General features: G+C 37.0%; 1 protein-coding gene across 9 annotated transcripts in view; it reads left to right on the top strand.

Annotated features, from left to right (window-relative positions):
- CTNND2 (catenin delta 2) overlaps positions 1 to 21,204 on the top strand; it is a 629,078-nt gene that overhangs the window by 104,998 nt on the left and 502,876 nt on the right. For all 9 annotated transcript variants that reach the window (XR_002434978.1, XM_021386174.1, XM_021386172.1 and 6 more), the window contains exon 2: positions 9,443 to 9,576. Coding sequence is in view for 8 of the 9 variants with exons in the window: in XM_021386172.1 (XP_021241847.1) it covers positions 9,443 to 9,576 (134 nt within the window). In the remaining variant the exon portion in view is untranslated. The remainder of the gene's footprint in view (positions 1 to 9,442; positions 9,577 to 21,204) is intronic.

The following is a 21,204-nucleotide window of genomic DNA, read 5'->3' on the forward strand; positions in this document are numbered from 1 at the left end:
AGAGTGAGACATGAGGTAAAGAGGATCTGTGCAATTTAGTATGATATATATAAGTAAGCTCCTTAACTGTAGGAATTAGTGAGGAACTAGATTAGTCCTGAGATTACACCAGTAACAGAACTGTCTATCCTACTTCAGGTTCAGAGCCATGGGAGACGTTAAGAGTATTCAGTGTGAATCAGCTAGCAATTTGAATTTAAGTAGGAGTAATAAACAGTCTATTTTGGCACAAAACCTTAGTGAATACAGGCTTAGAGAGCTGTGCTTTTGTCTTGTTATTTCTGCTTTTGAACAGGTGTCCTCGGATGTGGCTGTTATCAACCCCATCTCTAGAACTACAAAATATGTTTTTTTTCTTGTTGGTGTTGAGGGGAATTACTTACTAATGGATTATGGCGAATTGATCCCAGCTTGCAGTTAAACCCCTACTCAGTCATTTGCTCAACAGCACCCTCAGTGGAATGGAGAGAATCAGATAGGCAAAAGTGAGAAGAAAAACTAGTTGATTGAGGTAAAGACAGTTCAATAAATGAAAGAAAATCAAGTAATGTGAAAGCAGTCGCACATCACGAGCCAGCCCCCAGCCAACGGCTACTTTGGAGAAATTTCCCCCAGTTGTATTGCTGAACATGATGTGATATGGTAAGGAATTTCCCTTTGGTTGTTTCATGACAGCTGTCCCAGCTGTGTCCCCTCCCAGCCTCTTGCTCACCCTTTGCCTACTTGCTGTGAGAAACAAGAGAGGTCTTGACACTTCAGCAGTAGCTCAACCCTCTGTATAGGTAACAAATCTAAAGCACAGCACTTCTATATGAGCAACGATGAAGAAAATTAATTCCATCCCAACCAGATCCAGTACATGGTGTCACCTCCAGTCAATCAATGACTCCTGAATGAAAAGGAATACAAAGCAAACATTCCATAGTTTTTTAGTATCACCTTCTCTCATGGTGTGTAGATCATACAGAATTATAAGTATTTACTGTAGGAGTGCTTTCGAGTTTTGTTTCTAATTGTGCATTTTGAATGCTTAAGGGTATTTGCATTGTCACTGAAATAAGAGCTCTCGTTCCCTCAGTAACACCAGCAAACAATATTCATTTACTGGATTCCACAAATAGAACAATTTTGCTGGATTTGTGAATAGACTTTTCTGCAAAACTGAAATCAATTATTGTAAATTCTCATGCTGAGATCTGTAAAATATTGGCAGGAGCATGAATTTTTATGTTGGTTTTCATGTTGCTGACCTCAGCTGTGAAATATTTTCATAAATTTTTTAGGAGGTTGCACGGTTCTCAAATGGTGTACGCTAACTGGTATGGGAAAATTCGTACGGATGTAGTAGGTGGTTTCAGTGCCAATGATGTTGGAACATGTTCCAAGCCAGCATGTTTTATCTCTCCTAATTATTCACTTAATTGCAATAATATGTCAATAGAGAAGGGGGCAGGGAGCATTTAACTGGAGGGTAGTCTGTCTTCCTGAGTTTATTTAAATATTTATATAAGCAGTGTTGATGCTGACTCAAGTTAAAGAGAAGAAAGCAAGTGACATACAATTGGGCATCTTTTCTTTGCCTTTTTTCAAAAGCCCTTTGGGACAAATGCTGAAGCTTTTCTCTCACGCACTGCTTCTGAGTTATACTGCTAAAATCACTGGAAATTTTGGGAGAGTTTTTGTTTGATTTTTAAGAAGGAAGGCTGGATAATAACTTGAAATACTTGAAATTCAAATTATTATAGAACCAAAACAAGGTAGCTTCATGACATGTTATGTGACCAAATAGTACCTAGCAGGACCATATTGAAGTAAAATGTTTGGAAGCATTGTAGATAGCTGAAGCTCTAGGCAAGACTTCAGATTTGTCTTCTGGTGTTCTGTCATTGTTAATGCAGATAGTGAAAGTATTTTATACAGCCTTAGGAAGATACCTCATATTGCCTGTGTGTATAAGATCATTCATTTTGCTTTCTTGATGGAGAATGGGAGATGTTATTATCAGACTTGGGCTGGAGTAGAGAGTCTCTAAGGAAGAAACTTCGAGCTATGACCTTTGGATTGTTTCAGGAAATGCCTTTTTGAGTCAGGCATCTGTGAAAGAGAAAGGAGGAGAAATTTATATACATGGGCTGCATATGTGCCAATATTTGTCATTTCCATTTTAGGTATTATATGTTTATCTGTAGGATTTTAGGGAAGGATGGTCAAGCAGGGTGTTGGGGAAAGTTTTCCAATAAAGCTCTTTGTTTTACAGTATAGCTGTCTTATTCCTTTACTGTGATATCTTTTATGTCTTCTATACCAATTTTCCAAAGAGAAGGGGGAAAAGGGAAAGTTTATGGTTTTCAGAGCCTGAATTTATACTTCATCTGAAATTTACAATCAGGAGATTGTTTTTCATCCATTTTTAAAACCAGAGGATTTTTCCCATCTATGTGGAGGCGTTAAATACTACGGTTAAACTAAATGAGAATACAGCAGTTCAAGTCACAAAAGAAGAAAGGAGGGATCCCTTTCTTAATTAATGAAGAATTTGATGGATCCACCAGCAGAGAAGAAGCCCAGAAAGAGAATAGAGCCTCTGCTTCTTGGAAAGTCCCTGTGATGAGCTAGAGTAGGAAGAGTACTAACTCACTCCCTCATGTCCCTGACCCTTAATTGAGCTTAAGCTTTTGCGAAGGTCTTTGGAATATAACGTCCCCTTTAATTAATCTGTTTTCCCATCTAGTAATTTCAACATAGGAGGTATATGCTTTAGGATGTTGTGATAACTACTTAAGCAATCAGAAGAAATTTTTTTCTTTGAGGTATTTCACAGGATCTAGATTTTCTTATCTTCCCCTTGGCTCATGAACTCAAGAGATTATCAGCCTATTTTTAATAATGCTTACCCAGACACAAACTGTATCAAACTGTCAGCAAAGACAGGACAAAATGATCCCTCAGTAAAAGAAGTCTACAGTTTCACTTGTTCTGTGTGCAGGAGAAGAGAAGAAACATCTTTACGTACTTCCTATCCTGTTTCTCTGTCACACAGCTGAAGGATTTAGTTTTGTTACAGGTGTGATGAGACAGTAAGTATTGGAGCTATAATGCTGAAAAGTTCATTGCAGTATTAGTTGGAACATACACTGCTGCCTAGAGCTAATGCTGTCTCAGTCATCAGTCACATCTGCAGTTTGATTCTACCAAAGGGGTCAAATAGGTCATCTTTCTGCTGATAATTCCTTGCATGCCTAAATTCTCAAGCAGTGAAAACATCTTGGTTAGTCTAACAGTAATGTGTATTTAACAAACAGAATAAGCTAAGTCTCAGATGGTTGAATTGGCTCAACCAGTGTGTATTAGTGGAAATGATTATTTTGGCTATTTTTTTTCAGTTATATCTGCAACAAACATTACCTGTGATGTATGTAGTTATATATAGTATATTACTAATCTGCAAGAACTGCCATGGCTATTGTATTCTATGTTGTTCTGGCTCCTAACTTACACCTACTCAATTCTTTGCTTGTCAGAATGCCTCAGTGAATGCTATGAAAGCAGGTGGTTTTTGTATTCATAAATACAGTGCCAAACCTGTTACTTTTTTGTTTACCAAAGTTTTAGAAGCTAGTATGTCAGAGCTGTGCACAAAGGTAAGCTTACAAATAGCAACTGTTGTACATTCATGGAGGGAGAAATAGAGGTTCCCTATTGCAGTCATGCAATTATTGTATTGAAGAATATTGGAATATTTTATGTGTTTGTTTTTTTAATTAAAATCAGCTGGAAACTGGATTGGAATTAGTCCTTGCTTTTGAAATCTTGATAGGAGTTAGGTAAAATAAGAACATATTCAAATATTTTCATTTTAAATATAGTCTATATAATTTTGGAACAATAGCAAAAAAAACCCCAACAAATAGGAATTAAGAAATTTAATAGGAATAATGGAAATGCATGTTATTAAATGGTAGTCGCACTGCAGTCTGTAACAGGATATTGTTGTTATAGGAAGCAAAAATTATTTCTGGATGCATAAGTGCATATTGAATTGTTTTTAATTGATTGGTTCTTATCCAAGGCTACTTCTATGTCATTTTATGGTTCTCCAGATTAGATCTTTGAGCCAAATTTGATTGTTGTGCAGTAAGACAGCATGACCTACATTTCTATAACGAATGTTCTTGCTGATTAATGATTCATTGTATGGTGAAAACCCACTGGGGATTACATATTCTTTACTGCAATACCTTTTAATTAAAGAAACTTATTTGGATTTTCTGATTCCACTGATTTGATGCACCTGCCAGCACAGTGGGTAGTTCTTCTTTCACCAGAGATTTTCTGACATTGTGGAGCTATTTTAACACATCTGTACCTTCTACCCAGGAAGGGATAATGCAACAGTAAACTATACAAGCAACATTAACAAAGTGACTTTTAAAGGAATGCCAAGCTAATATTTTCAAAAATCTGCCTCTTTAAACTGGATTTCTTCTTATTTGAACATAGATTATGAAAGAACCAGAACTTATTAAAACAACGCAGTTAAAGTTAGAAAAGGAATTAACTGCTCAGTTTACAGATGAGCATGCAGCTTTTTCAGTTCTAGGGCTTTTTCTGCATAAATGTGCTGAATGAGGCATGGCATTTCTGTTGTGGAGGAGGAGAGTAAAGTTCATTGAAAGGTGATGCAGCCATGCCAGCTGAGAACGAGTGACAGTGTCATCAGTGAACTCGGCCACCAGAACACCTTTGCCAGTAACGTCTTCATGGCTACTCCCTCATAGTTCCATGTCTAGTATGATTAAAGTTCTTTTAAAAGTGCATGTGCAAAATTAAATTTTCAAGTGAAACCATAGCATCTGATATTGCTGTTTCCCTGTGTGTGGATAAATAGCGTACATGCTTTTTTGTTTTACCTAAGGTTTGATGTGTAGTATAAAATGTAGCCCTTCCCAAGCTCTTCCTGAGCTGCCCATCCGTGCCCTTTGGTAGGGCCCTTGGAGCTGGCTGTGTCTGGCATAGGGCAGCCCCGGCCTTGCCTCACATGCATGTGGGGAGAGGGCATTTTATTTTGAATCTGTAGCCTTCTTTTTTCTTCTTTTTCCCCAAAAGTGAGGAGAACTCCTCATAGAAGTTTGCCAGTGATACTAAGTACGGGAAGACATGAATTATTTATGTCCAACTTCCAGTATGTTCCCAACAGGCTGGTAGTATTTTTCCTGTTCACCTATGAATGATCATCTAAGATTTCAGTTTGGTTCTCTCAGGAGCATGTATATGCTCTGACTTACAGAATCTCATTTGTTTTTCTCTGACACTGGTATGAAATAGCAGGAAATTGTGGGAATTAAATACAACAGATTGTGTTGTAGTTAGTCAGCCACGGTGTACTCTGTTAAGTTTCTTAATTTTTATTTTTCTTCTACTTGCTATAATTTTCCATTTGAATTTAGTGCTAAGCTCCCTTGCATTAAAAGCTTATCATCATCAAGCCTAATTTGTGAGGAAAGATGAAAGTAATTGGAGTAGATTTTTTCTAGAGAAGAGAGCCCAGAGCAGAAAGAATGTTACAGTTGTCATAATATGTGCTAGTGATGAGGAGGACTGATGAACTAATTTGATTTCTGCGTGTGTTTTGGATTCTACAGGAAACACTGAGGTTGTGTTGGGAAAAGCATGTTACAGAGTAAAGCAAGCTCTCTGCCAGTAAGGTGGGTGGATCCCCAAAACAGGCTGAGGAAGCCATGAGATGATCCAGAGAGGGAAGATGTAAAGAACTGATTATTCATGTTAAATGCTCCTAGTGACTGAGGGTAGAGAAAAAAAAATCTGCAGCACTGAGAAGCTTGGTAGTGAATTGGGGAACTTGGAGGCCCTTTTCAGCCCTACTTTCTGTAATTCTTAAGTACCAGCAGTTTTAAGCCCCATTAGGACCCGAGAGTGCCTGATTTCTTATACTGAAGACCAGGCTTAATTAGAATGTATTCCTAATCTGATCAAATGGACTGGTTCAAATGATGGCTGTTCCATTAGTGTTGAGCAACGCTATTCCTGATTCATGTGTGATTCTTTTTGAACATAACTGCCTTCAGTACAGTAGCTTCTCTGTCATATTGGAAAACTCAATTCTCTGCTTTTTTTTGGTATATGATTTTTCTCAATTTGCATAATGCAAAAACATTAAAGCACATAACATTAACAGCTCAGCTGGCTAAAGTCATGCTGAGATTCCATGTCATGTTATTAAATGCAATTTGTTACAATCGTGCACCCTCAAATAATTGTAATAATAAACTGAACTAATGACATAGAAGTTGTATTTTGTCCAGAAGAAATATTTTAATAGGTGTGTAACACATTACTTTTAGTGTCAGGGACATTTATGTTGATTTCTTTTATTCCAGATAAACAAGATGTGCAGAATGCCCTTTCTTTTTCCCATCATTTTAAGCTGTATATTAAATAACAGAAAACAACAACAACAAAAAAAAAAAACAACAAAGCAACCCAAAAATCATGGAAACCTGAATTGGCTGTAGAATATTAGCACTGCTCAGTCCAGATATTGAGCCTATTTTACTGAAGCAAATTCAGAGTATTTCAACAGTTGGTTGTGTTATCAGATTTGTTTTCTATTTAAATTGATTTTTGTAAAATTTCCAATACTGCTGTAGCAATGTACAGTGCCTCTTTATTGAAAAAAAGTGTTTACAAAAAGCTGTCATCTGAAAATTAAAATTTAATAAAAGTTTAATGTGGTTCCAAAACAATTTTGGGTTAGCAACAGGCGCTGTATCATACTGATATTAATCATTCTGAGCATAGAGAACTTGGTGTTGTCATATCAGTAGTGCCTCTTATGATCACATAGGCTTCCCAATTTGCCAGTACTATTCCTCACAAATATACTTTATATTTCTGGAGTATTGGTGCTGTAGAAGGTGCATGTTTTCCAGTAACTCGTAGAGGCTCATTTTCTTCCATATTCCTGAAAACCTAATAGCAATAGGAAACCACCATGCCTTGGTGGGCCTCATTTGGATTTGCTCTCAGAGAGCATCGCAGACCAAAAGCAGTCTTGAGTTCAGGAGTTAGACTTAATTAGATATATTTTCAATTAACATAAATCTAAAATTGTTGATTCTAGTAGTGAGAAACAAAGAAGACAACCAATTAAATGAACACAAGGAAAAGACACCTCTCCTCCCATCCTGACGTCCCGTCCCCTTCGTCCATGTTAGACTCTGTTCCTTCGGTGAGGTGATGGGTGAGCTCCTCCCACACAGGTCACCTTGTGTTCCCCCTCTCCCTCCCCACAAAAAACTCTGCCAGTTAAATCCTGCCCTGTATGGAGCAGTGCAGTACAGAATGAGAATATCTCTGGCTGCAGCCAGAGGTCTTCAGGTGGTGGTTGCTTGTTCCCAGCCAGGCCCGGTCACAAATGATGTGCTGTGATGGGGAGCTGGGGGAAGAGCAGGCAATTCCTCTTAGTTTGTCAGATGAAGAGGGAAGTTGGGCATCAAATGGCAATTCATTGAAGAGCTGGGAGTGGGACCTGGGTACTCTTGACTCCTGGTCTTGTTAGTTTGCTGGCTTTTACCTTCTCTGGTTGATGTACATGAAAAGGTCAGATCTGCGGAGTTGCCCTTTGGGGTCTTGCAGGCTGGTGGGGCATTAGAATGAGTTGAGCAGATAAAGAGGCTTTTTGGGAAGCTGCTTCTCTACTGCAGAGAAGGAAATCCTGCATCAGGGAAGCTGCTTTCAGCCAGGGAAAAGTCCCATTGACACCTCCAGTTTCTCTTCCTGCCCCAGCGCGGTCCCAGGATGCAGTGCGTTTCATGTACTTCCGTAGCCCCACACATCTCCTTGGTGAGCTGCCCTGCTGGGAAAGCATGTCTCTCTGCTGTCCAGTGACTGTGGCAGGACTGCATGATGTGCTTTTCTTCACTCATGTTCCTGAAGGCTGTCATCTCTTTGGTTCCTGTGCACAGTCTTCAGCTGGAATTTGCAGCACTGATAGCAAGGAGTCCTGCTTTCTGATGTTTTATGCAATTATAGCTCTACAGAATAAACTATTAGGCCATTTGTATTTTTTTCAGGTAAATTGCACTATCAGGGAGTAAATGACATTATTTCCTATTATGATAATGCAATTAATAATTTAGTAAAGGAAATCAAATAATTAAATTTAATGAAGGTAAGGGTGTATATGTTTATTTGTACGTGTGTTTTCTGTGGTACCTTACAAGCCGGTAATGACTTGTATTTTTTTTTTTTTAAACACATACTAACTTCAAGTAGTGAAGCATCTGGAGCAAGAACGTTACCAGAGCTAAGAACAAGTATTTATCTCTTTTGTTTATTTGCTTACAAAAAGGTAGTCATATGAAAATATATACTGCTTTAATTAAAAGTAATGTTTTATGATATGTAATCTTGTGCTTCAACATGTCAACTAATCTAGTCTGAGATGAAGGGAGATTTCACTTTGGAGAATAACTGACCTTTTTTATGAAAAAAGCTGCTTTTTCATGTTTTTATGTATGTAGGAAAGCTAGTCTCCTGAGCTTCAGAAAGCTTTTGGAAAAGACTCCCTGTCTGGACTGAATGAGTGTTCCTGGGCTGTACTGAGGCTTAGATCCAAACTTTTATGGAATGCCATCTCCCCTTCTCTTACAGCCCTGCTTTCCCTGTCAGGACGATGTGCTGAAGCTTACTCCGTGAACTGAATTTTTTATGTTGCTGTTAGCCGAGTCCCCTTTCCTTCTCTTCGGTCTTCGTATTTCTTTCTAGTTAAATAAGTAAATAAATAAAATCTGTTTTCAAAAAACCTGGGTTATGGAAAGCAGGATGGAGGCAAGGCATAAGTTTCTGCCATTGATGTGAATGATGACTGCTGTGGTGTTTAAGTTGGAGGTATTACAATACGGCTTAGCCTTCAGAAAAAATGTATCGTCCTTTTCAAAGAAAGAATACTAGTAATTCTTGCAAGTAGTATGACTCTTCTTTTGTAGCAGATCTCAAAAATGGCTTAACAGCTGGTGTGCTGGGGGTTTTTGCTTGTTTCTTCAAAAATACTCTGATAAAATATTTTCAAAATCACCCTCTAGATTGGAATAAAGGCATAGTCACCTAGGCTTAAAATATAATACATATTAAATAGTCATTTGAATTAGGAAGCCAACACTGGAAGTGCTGTATTTCTCTTGTATTATTAGTTGGTTTACTGTTTGCAAAGCACTTCATGATTCATTACTTTCGTGATACTGTAATTTAGTGTTGGATGCTGCCACTGTGTGAAAATCACAGCTGTAAATGATTTGAATTCTCTCCAAATTTACTGAATGTAGTGAATATTTTGGAGTAAGACTGGGAGATATATTTTGCTTTGAAATGAATTTTTAAAATTATTCATAGTCTGAAATCTTTTTTTTTCCATAAACTGCAGAAGCTATGCCTGTTCCAGACCAGCCCTCGTCTTCTGATAAGACAAGCTCCCTCAGTCCTGTACTGAACACATCCAACGGTGATGGCTCTGAAACTGAGACAACCTCTGCCATTCTAGCATCAGTTAAAGAACAGGTATGCAAGTGCTGCATCTGCATGCTAGAAGAGAATAGTATGATTAATGGTTTTACCAAGGTTTTGTGGGCAGTACCTGAATAATTTCATTAGCAAATGCTAGTTGCAAAGAGAATAAAATATTTGTTCATGTCAGTATGCTTCCATGTACTGTCCTAGAATAGATTCAATGTGATTGAAGTGTTGATTTTATTTAGTCTTTATTGTGGACAATAGTTTTGAAAGATGTCTCCTTTTCTTGTTGCCAATTTGTGTGTGGGGTTCCATCGTGGCGTTTAAGAACTCCTGACAAGTGGTAGCTTTGAGAAAGGTTTGGTATTCCACACAACTTAGTTAAGAGTTAAATAATACCAAGATTTTAAGGTTTATCATATATTTGTTCTTATTGGATGCACAACAGGGTACAAGATTATTGTAGAGTAAAATAGGATAGATGTAGAAGCTTTTGGTGTTGGAGTGTTAAAACCAGAAGTATTAAACATCTTTGAGGGAAAAAGACCTTTTGAGTGACACTCTGCATTATTCTAAAATGACAATTTGGGGTGTTTTCATGTCAATTTTGGCAGGCTGATTGTCTTAGATTTTGCTTAATGCCTCTTCATACATCAAGAGATGGTTTGTATTCTGGTTTGTAAAAACACCTAGTCTCCACTGCTACCTCATTTGCTTCAGCTGTAGCAACAGGTATCCTGGAGAGAGGCATAAATGGTTGCTTTTGGTCAGCTTTCTCCTTTCTGTAAGTGTCTTGGGTGTTCCTCTCATGATAAAGTAGCGGTCTTAGCAGCATAAGATGTTCACTGCTTCTTTAGTGAAATTAATACACGATTTTGGTTTATGATGTCTAATACCATTGCAGTAATCATTGTTGAATCATTGGGCATTTATAAAAATTTGACTGACCTTGTGTTTATTGTTTTCTGTTTAATATGTATCAATTCTCTGCTTTGGGTGTTAGAGGTTATTCATATTTTTCTTTTTGTAAAGACAACTGCAAGGGAGAAAGGTTGTAAAATGGGTCTTAGGATTTATGGCACAATGTTGTATTAGATTTACCTTTGTGTCTTAGGATTTATGGCACGATGTTGTATTAGATTTACCCACGAATTAAATGTTTGTATGCATGTTTTCTTCCAGGACAGTAGCATCGCCTGAGCGTGTATCGTTTCTTAGACTTCAGACAGGTGTTTCAGCCTGTGTTACTATATTATTGCCATGAAAAGTATCTGTCTTAGCTATTGGCTTTCTGATGTTGCAAAAATGGAGGTGGGAGTCATATTGGTAGAAGATACGTTGTACCTGTGTGTTGGAATGTGAAACACAGTATTGAGTAGTATTAGAAATTACTTCTCTGTTGCTGAGTTTTGCGATGACTGCTATAATATGCCTAGTCATGTATTTTGCAACTGCAAAAAAAAAAAAAACCCACATCAATAAATTTATGAATAAATCAGTGAGTTCTAGAGGGACTGGGTGCTGAAACCACTGGAGAAAAAGGATTTTAAATGGGAAAGATTAGCAAATTTATTTGTGATTCCTATGAACAATAACCAGCTTACCTAAGGTACTGCTGATAATCTATTGAATCACTGTGGTACAGGGTGTAAAAATTTCATTGGTGTTCTCTCCTGTGAAGTTGTTTCTTGACTGTTGATCTGTAGTATTGTATGTACTAAGCTCAAAAGTTCGACTAATTTTGGGGGATATCTTAATGCATTCCTCAGAGCATATGGTGACTTCAGCAGTTCAGTTAATAACACAAATTTATGTTCAGCTATGCTGCTGGGAAAGCCACATAATTTATTATTATATTGTAGTAAAGATTTGAAATAGCAAATTGATTTGGCTTTCTATTCCTATTTTCTGTTCCCCATAATAATATTTTGACAGGCTTCTATTAGTGTTTTGTTGGAAGAATTCTGGGCCACTAGTGCCATACTTAAGGCAGATGAAATGCATTAGATCAATTCATTGTTAGGGAAGTAGATGAAATAAGTTTCTATCTGTTGAGATGTTTCTATCTATTGAGACTGTTGAGATGTCTAGCCCTTGCTTTTTAGAAGGATGAACGAATGGATGCTATCACTGCTTGGTATGTGGCTTTGCTTTATTATTGACTGTAGCCTAGAAATAGACCTGGAATTTTTAAAAATTGCCTGTGTTTGCGTGTTGTGTGACTGCACAAGAGTAAACTAGGATTTATGATACTGAATACTGTAATGAGTGGGGTTTTTTTGTCTTTGAAGAGGGCAGGATATGTGGAAGAAGGCGCAGAGAAGTCATAGATGTTATGTTTGTTTTGCTTTAATTTTTATGTGAAACGTAAATGATTTACTGGGAAAATCTGAAGCTTTGCTTTTGAAGATCACTTACCCAGGTGCTGTTTTACTTTGAGGAACAGATTTATGGGATCTAAAAACAATTTTGCTTTTAATGTAAAGTGGCATTCATACTGCTGTGAATGCATCAGAACATTTAGCTACGTGCTTTTCAAGGTGGGGATTTGTGACAAAATAGAAGTGGAAGCCTGTATTTTGTTGTTGAGGCATTAGGTTTATTTTAAGAAATCCAAATCCTGAACTCCTTGCTTTAACATATTAGACATTTTGTTTGGGTTTAAACCCTTCTCAGGCATACTGAATAATGCTCATGTTTCAGACCTCGAGATGCAATTGAAAAGAAGTGATGGATAAAGGGTATAAACCCAGGTTTTGTTCTTGTTTTTAACTTCTTCAGGGTCATAGGCACTGACGGAGGTGCGGTCAGAATCACACACTGTATTTTTTAAGAAATCTTGAGACGTCAGGCAGTGAACTCCAGCTTTCAATATTTTCAAGCTATCCTCATAAGGAGGAGGGGTTAACAACTTCTGTAAAGTGAAAGCTGCTTTTTTTTTTTTGTCAGTATGAAGTTCTTTAAGGAAAAAGCATTGAGCACTCTTAAAACCACTAGACAATTTCTGTTCCCCATGCTAGGTAAAATATGGTTAAATATCTCTTCACAAGGGAAGACTTATTCTTTCTTATGATATAATGGCAAACACATTTAGTGAAACACTTCACAACATTAAGAGGCCATTTCTGTCTTTACATTGTCACCTGCTTTTGTATCTGTAAACACTAGGAAAATTTTTCAACAAACAGAAATCTCAATTCCTGAGGACACAAATTCTCCCATTGCATCTATCATGTTTCTTCTGCAAAAAGTGCTGTATGTTTTTGATGAAGAATTCTCATCTGTGCAAGAGACTTTTGAGTGTTAAAAGGTTCCTGGGAAAAGAGCTGTTCATAATGTTGTTTTGAAGGGAGAAATAGCTGCTGGAGAGCCTTTTGAGTAAATACATAGTAAAGCTGATGCTTTTACTGGGAATCTGTAGACATGTGGTTCACAGTACTTCAGTTCTTGGCGTAGAGAAACAGCTCTCCTGGAAGCTGAGGATGGATGTAGTGACAGTGATCCTAGTAAAGGCTGTTTTGGCAGGATGGGTGTTTTGTTTTGGTTTTGTTTTGTTTTTTAGTGAAAATGCTTGCAGAACATGAGGTGAAATAATTTCCTAAGAGCAGGATAGCTCTTGAAGCACTGACAATTATGTTTAATGCAGAAATAGTATCATTTCTGTTAGATTTTGTGACTCATGTTTAGTTTTTTCACCATCTGAGCAGTTGCCTATTCCAGAGAACAGCTCTCTCTCTTTCATAAAACCTATGCAGAGAAGTTGTGTAACATCTAAAATTTCTTCTGAATTGCTTTGAAATCTACCTATTTCAAATCAAGTTACTGTTTTTTCTGGTGCTTGTCTTCACTTCCCTGTAAAAAAGAAACAAAACAAAACAAAAAAAAAACCCTTAGTCTCTTACACTGTTGAAATATTTCTCTCACTATTTAAATGAAAGGTTAGTTAATGTGTTCTTTAAGTCACGATACTGATTCCAGAGAAAACAGAAGTCTCTGGCTTTGAGATGATTGCTGATAACTTTTTCTGTTAAAACAAGGGTAAAAGAGTGATCTCTATTGTTAAATCTGTTTCAGCTTTATAAGGCTTACGTATTTTTTGTTTAAAGATGCTTTTAAATATTAACCAATATTATCGTTAGTAAACTAACTGCTTTATACAGAAATTCCAGCTAAAACTAGTCTAAAAGCACACTCAACACATAGTCATTATTACTTAGTAATGTGTGTAGTATACGTGCATGTCTTATGCAGATTTATTTGTTAGGTATTCATACTTTTTGGAAACAGAGTTATGCACATTTTATATAAGTAAGTAAAACTACAGATGAAAATGACACTAAAAGATGAAAGATTTCTTCAGTCTGCCAGATTGTTTTTTCCGCGTCTTTATATCATGCTTGAGGTTTCAGAAAAGAAATCATAAATTTAGGTGAATCTTTCAATCCAGACTATTTTTCTAATGTTTAAAGGACAGAAGAGTCTTAGGAAATCATTTAGTCACTGCATTTCATACAGTCGTCTAAGTACTGAGCCATGAATCTGTTCACAGAATGACTTTTGCAGCTGTTTTTCCTATTAAACTGAATGCCATAATGTGTGATATTCACCAAAATAAATAAAATCTCATTGTTTCCTTGTAGGAACCAATGATTAGTGTAATAACCTGAAGTATTTTGTGGGTTTTTCTAAATAGGTTCAATTATGATACATTTGTGTTTTGCTTATCCTCACGCTTCAGGCACCATCTTTGCCTTTGCATGTTTTGGCAGCTCTATTTCAGACTCAGGTAATTATATTCAATTTATATATTTTTTTCACCATCTCTCTCAGTAGTGTGCCAGTATATTCACTTCCTTAGTTATAGAGTTCTCTTTTTTTCCAATTAGGTCTCAAAATATTTTGGAGAGATCCCTCTTCCTTATATCATCTTTCTTTTCATTAGTATATTTATTTTAGATATTAATACAGTGTGACAGGACCTAGACTGCATTACATATTTTGAATATCACAAGTGTTTATATATTGGATAACATTGTTCTAAGGGTGCAGAATGGACCAACATACTATTAAAATATAATCTATTGCTTCCCGATGCTTTCTCAAGCTGATGGGATTGTTTCTGAGATGCACGATTCCTGTACTGGAGTTTTGTAGAGAGTCATCACAGTGGCTGGTGAAGAAGAAAATTGTAAATATACTTTATGCTCTGCTCTACAGGATTCTTGAGTTCTTGATTTAATCTGGGTCTGTTTTCATAGAGCTCTGTGAAGCAGCCATGAGTGTATTCATGTGCATCTCAGAAAATGGTGATGTTCAGGAGAGAATACCTAGACAAGACATTCTTTTTCAGAAACCTGTATTCTTTGTCATCTTCTACAGCTACTGTGTCTTTAGGATGGAGTGTGAAGAAGCTGAAAATTAATTCACTGAAAAAAGGATGGAGCGATAACCCAAAATATGTACCTCGTGTGTTGCTGGAAATGAGCTAAGTGTGGAAAGGCTTCTGTGAAGATTTAGTGTGATGGAAGAACATTGAGAGAATATAATCTCCCAGCAAAACTATCTTATAAGAGAAGGAAGAAAATGCTGATTATGAGAATATAATTGCAGTTATGTATTTTCTATTTTATCTTTGGAAGCATTCAAAATTTAGTAATTTTCAGCCAATAACTTTTAGAGAAGCTGGGTGGAATACCAGTTAGTGGCAGTTCAGTCTAATGTTAATTTAAAGCACTATTAAAGGGTATCATAAAGGATGGCTAGAATATTTTTTGTTATCCTGTAGCCAGGGTGTGAACACGCTTTTTCTGATCCACCAGCACTTCTACCTCAACTCATTTTTTGTTGTCATTAGTGGAAGAGTTTTGAGCTTGGAATAAAGACACCCTAAGAAAGAAATAATAATAAACTCTGAATTGGAATTTTAATATATTAAATTTGTAACAGTTTAATACTGCTGATCTTTTTCTCTGTTATCATTCATGGGGGTTTTTAAAATCTAAAATATTTTCACATCTAAATTCAAATTTTTTAACTAGCTTAGTGGAATGGATTCTCAGTCTTACCTTGAAATCATTCAAGAGGACCCAAGTGAACTTGAAGTAGTTAGGAGCAGCTTTGTGGCAAGGGAGGTTGAATGGTGAGTGTTTTGTTTTCCTTTTTGAGGAAATGAGTTGTATCTGTTTGTCAAGATGTTTTCAAGGGTTGGTCTTCTAGCAAGGTTGCTGTAAAAAATATATTTCAAACCATGGGTCAACTTCTTTTAGTAGTATTTAGAATGATTCAGAAACTCTAACGTAACGTCCCTGTTCAAATGCACAGGCTTGAAAAGTGGGAGAGGATTTGGGTGTGCCTTCCCCACTTCTGCCCCACTTCCTTATCTAAAAGTTGTCAACATTGCATTTGTATATATTTGATTTTCCTCTGACTTGGTTATCTTACCTGTTTTCAGTATTCCTCTCCTTCTATGCTTGAATTATGCAATGTCAATCGACAGCTACATTTATTTGCATAACAAAAGAGTTTCTGAGGCCCATGGCTTTTTCAGAACAGCATACCTCTTCTGAAGAGAAAATAAAGTGCTGTTAAAAGACTGAACTGAATGGTTTAGTTAGTAATTGCTTTTATTTCTTCTTTTTATTTTTGTCTTCTTTGAAAATGAAAGAGAAACAGAAAAAGCATTCTCTGGATTCCACAGTGACCCTTCTTCAACTTGTCTTGCCAGTACTTCTCAGGCAGCTTGCTTGTATAACTAGAGTTTTGAAAAGGATTTTTTGAAGGCAATTAAATTTTCATCATTGTTTTAGCAATTTTTGTTCCTTTTTGTCATTTTGAAAACTTGAGTAATTCTATTGTGCTTTTCCATCTGTTACTGTGTGTTTTCTACTCTTGGATGCATTTGCTGCTAAATGGAGCTATGGAACTGTATCTTTCTGTGGACAATTTAAATCTTTTGTACTCTTAAAAAAAAAAAAAAAGCGTAGTTGAATACTCTGCATGTTATACTTTGATAAAATGTTGCAATTCCATTTATCCCCAAGTGATAGAAACCAGAATCTAACAAATGCTAAGCAAAGTTTGAACTTATAATGAATCTATGCCTGAGAGTGCAGATCCATTACTACCCAAATAAGTTTAACTTTGTCTATGAGTTATATTAAAACAGTTTAGAATAACACAATAAACTAACCTGAACAATATTTGATATATACTTACCTTTTTCCTCCTTTGTGGTGAATATGAAGTGTGTCTTTGAAATTTCTGGTGACAGAAACTTACATTATAGATACCTTTGTTCAGAACCTTTCCATTTTGGAGGGGTAAAAGGCTAACAAAAACCTTTACTAAGCATCTGCAATTCTTTTTAGAATTCTAGGCAAATTAATTGCTTAATTCATAAATTCTCTCACTCAAGACTAGATGATCTTTGAGGTCCTTTTCAGCCCAAGCCATTCTATAGTTCTAAGATAAATTTGCAGTTTTGGTGAAAAATTACTCCCTTTGCTTTGGAGGGAGTTTTTACATGCGTAACTTATAACATAGAATCATAGAATTGCTCAGGTTGGAAAAGACCTTCAAGATCATCATGTCCAACCGCAAAACATGTAACAGTGGAGCCACAGTTTTTTTCATGGATTTTCTGCTACTCTTTGTGCATGCATTTGCCTCTTCTATGCAAACAGCAAGTCCAAGCTCTATGGCTCAAGGGATTTTTTTTCTCCTGGTTTTATTTTTTAAGACTTTGTTGAAAGTTTTATTTATTTTTTTAAGGGGTAGATAAGATGAGGCTTTAGCTACTTACATTTGGAAACCTCTCTTCTAGGATATCTTTTTATTGTTACTGTTGAAACCTTGTCACAAGCAGTACTCTCTAGCCATATTCTTCTGGATATTTTACATGTTGAGGGCTTAATATGCAATACAGAACTTTATTAATTTGAAGTTACTTGCAATTATGGGGGATTTTGGTTTAGCACAATGACACAGCAATGCACTCAAATCGCAATTTAATTGGAAGCTATACTTAAAGTATAGCAATTGCAGTACAGATAAAAGTATAAATATGAATTCTGGTATCTAGAATATGCTCACCACCATGACTCTGAGTGTCCTGTGGTCACCAGGAAGGAGTATGTGGCTTGAAGCCAGCTGAAGCCTATAGCTCTCTTCAGAGTTCTTTGTTGTTGTTTAATTTTTAAACCTTATTTTAGTCTTAGCCACCCACACACCCTCTCGATGCTGGTCTGGCTGAGTTGCTACCGCCATGGGATCTGCAATTCCAAACTGGTGGTCCATTTCTTATCCCTTTTGTGCCTGCACTGCACTACTTCTTCACTTTCGTAGGCCACTGCTGTTGTATGAGGCCTGCACTTCATCATTTTAGTGGCATTAAAATGCCTCACTGTACACAGAATAACTGCCTAATACTGCCATCCATACAAACTATGGTCATAACAAATTACCATAGACACCTGTTCAATTACAAAAATTGCTGCTACAGCAAAACCGAGTGATATAAAGCTCCAGTCAGGTCAAGCAAAGTTCAGATGGAGAAAGCCTGACAAGGATTAGTCCTGAGGACTTGTAAGCTTGGTATAAAGCTGAGCCATTACGTGTTTCATTGCTTGGCTCACATAAGGCTGTCTAGCAAGCTCTGCAGTGGGAAACGTACTCCTTTCTCTGAGCCCAATAGGGTGAGCTGTTGTACAGGCCTGGAGTACAAGGTTTCAGACAGGCAGCATAGCTCAGCTCTACTGGCTTGTCCTAAGTTTGTGCTGTTGCCCTGCTACTTCATCAGCCACTAGCTGTAGTTAGAAGTTGAGCAGGTAGTCACTTGCTGAGGGAATGGTTGGGTTCTCCAGAAAAGCGTGCAATACAAAAATACAACAATATGCTGAATACCTATTGCAGTCACACAGGTGAAAGATACTGCTGAGTAGAGTCAAAGGATTAGAGTATATAAACAAATAAGTATAGAAGCTATGCTATTTTGACTAGTAGCACACCTGAACCTAGTTTTGTTTAGTTCTGGGCCTGCATTTCCGTAAGTAAGGGACAGGTAGTTAAGCAAAGTTGAAATACTTTCCTGGTATAGCATGTCTATCTAAAACAGAGTTACCTCTGCATTCCCTTTCACATTGAGTTGAGTTTGGCTGCGTTTTCAACAGCTGTATCAATCATTTCATTATTCTCTCTTGAGTCTTAGGGCCACATATATTCACTTATCTCTTCAGAGCACTCATTCTTTGTGGATGTGGATCTGTGGGGAGTGGGAATGGGAGGGGGATTCTTGGATCAGTCACAGACCTTTGTGCACTTATCTTACGTACGGTAGTACAGATTTTTTCTCATGCACCAGAATGTACCTTTTTGAGTAATACTATCTCGTGACTGCAACTTTTAAAGTGAAAAACAGCTACTGGTTATCTACTTGACAGCATACGAAGAAGTATTTCTATTGCCAATACTATTCTCTCAGTTTCTTCAGTCTGGATTGTCACACGGCAAATGGCTGCTTGTTGTCTGTTTCCTTGGTTATTCCAAAACATGAGACTTGCTTCTTAGATTTCATCTGTGTTCATTCATTTTCCATGTCTGTCTCTCCTCGAGTCCTCACAAAACGTTTTTCTTTGCTTTTTTTTCAGACATTCCCTATAACTAGTACGTGTCTGTATTGAGCCTTTCTTCCTCAACTGTGTAGCACCCTCCAGAATAATTATTTATTTAATCTGGAATGGCATTTTACTAGTTAATGTAGTATTCTAATACACTAACCTGGCAGTGTTATCCCTTGGCCACAATTATCCATCCATCCTGACAGTAACACTGCAATTACATGTCTGGCTGTGTAATTAAGTTTTAAATCAAGCCTTTTGTATACCATCACAAGACTCTTTATCTTGGAAGTCTCTCAGTTTTTGTTCACATTGATAAGCGTTTTTCAACAAAATCTTTCAGTGGGGGAAAAGAATAGAATGAAAAAAAAAATCCTGACATTATCCATTCACTTCAGTGTATTTCATAGTCTTCAGAATCCTGATGTATATGGGTAGATTTAAGAGCTGCACTCTCTGCTGTCTTGAAACTAACTATCCCTTTTTTTACTATCTATCTCATTCCAGCATAGCAGTACATCTTGGTAAAAACCTGTTTATGTTTTTACTGTATATTTACTGAAATATGTATGTGCTCAGGTTTTTCAACTTGTAGCCGTGGAAAAAGTAGTATTTTCCTCTTTCAAAATAGTTGAGAGTATATTTATTTTCGGATACTGTCTTTCCTGTGTGTAGCTGTGCCCATCTTTGTACACTTCATTGTCAGTGTAGGCCATTATTTGAAGCTTTTATTGACAGAGCACTTGATGGTAACTGCATCTGATGCTATAAATAGACTTCATTCTTCGTAGTAAGTCAGCAGATACACTTGAAAATCCTCAAGTTTATACTTAGTTTGATAAAATGGAAGGGTTACCTCATTCTTTTGTCAACCAGTAGCATAACAATTTTTAATGATTGGAATCTTCAAATCTTTTGCATTCTAGAACAGAATAATTCTGAACTAACGTGGGAATATACTAGTTTTCTTTGCTGGGGAAAAAATGGAGCCTTTGAACTACTTAAACTTCTGTTTTTATTTCACAGGGCAGTGCTTTTGTATGAGAACCTGCTCCAACACATTTTATGCCATTCTGTTTGTTTCGAGGCACAGAAAATTGAGGATACTATTCCTCTTTCCATATATTTTCAGTAGCATGTGCTGTAATAATCGATGTTTCTTTGAATTAGGTTGGTTTGTTGTTTGTTTGCGACAACTTGTGGCGAGGACCAACCAAACACCATGCATTCCAGCCACAATTTAAGGCAACCTTCTGGTACAATTAAACCTATGATAGGCTGCCTTTTCTGCATGGCTACAACTGCAGAAAGGGACGCAGGTGTAACTCTGGTTTCAACATGTGAGTGAACACCTTTCCTCTGAGGACTTTGACCACTATGTTTCCTGCTGCACATACGAAGTAATAGCATTGTATTCCTGCTTTATCATTCACCTGTGAGTTCTGAAACCTAATTTAAATTTAAATTCTTAGGATGAAATTAATAATGTGGGCTCATCCAGTGCCCTTTCTGTGTGCTGAACAAATGCATTGGAAAATCCAGGTATAACGCTAGGTCAGTTCTTCTGCTTCTAAAAGAAGGACTGGATGTACCACAGTGATGCATACTGGGTATGAAAAGTATCACAAAAGGTATACGTAACTCTGACTTTTTCCCACTGCAGCCTATAAAGATTTCTAAGCACCCTGCAGTTTATTTGCAACACTGACATCCTCTTCAGAGGTTTTGCATGCTGAGGTTGAATGATGGACTATAGAAAGCGGACAGTTGTCCATAATAAATTTGATAGCCACGCAGTGAGGTTTGACACAGTGCCTGTTTGCTGATGCTGAATTGGCACTGCTACTTATACTGTACTTCAGCATGGTAGATTCATTCTCAGGCACTTAAATTCATTGATAGTATGTTCTACAGCAATGCCTACTTAAATGCAGAATCATAGAATCATAGATTTAGCTAGGTTGGAAAAGACCTACAAGATCATCCAGTCCAACCATCCACCTACCACCAATAACCCCACTAAACCATGTCTCTCAACACTATATCTAAATGTTTCTTGAAC

The sequence above is a fragment of the Numida meleagris genome, chromosome 2, assembly GCF_002078875.1.
Source record: "Numida meleagris isolate 19003 breed g44 Domestic line chromosome 2, NumMel1.0, whole genome shotgun sequence".
Lineage (NCBI taxonomy): Eukaryota > Metazoa > Chordata > Aves > Galliformes > Numididae > Numida > Numida meleagris.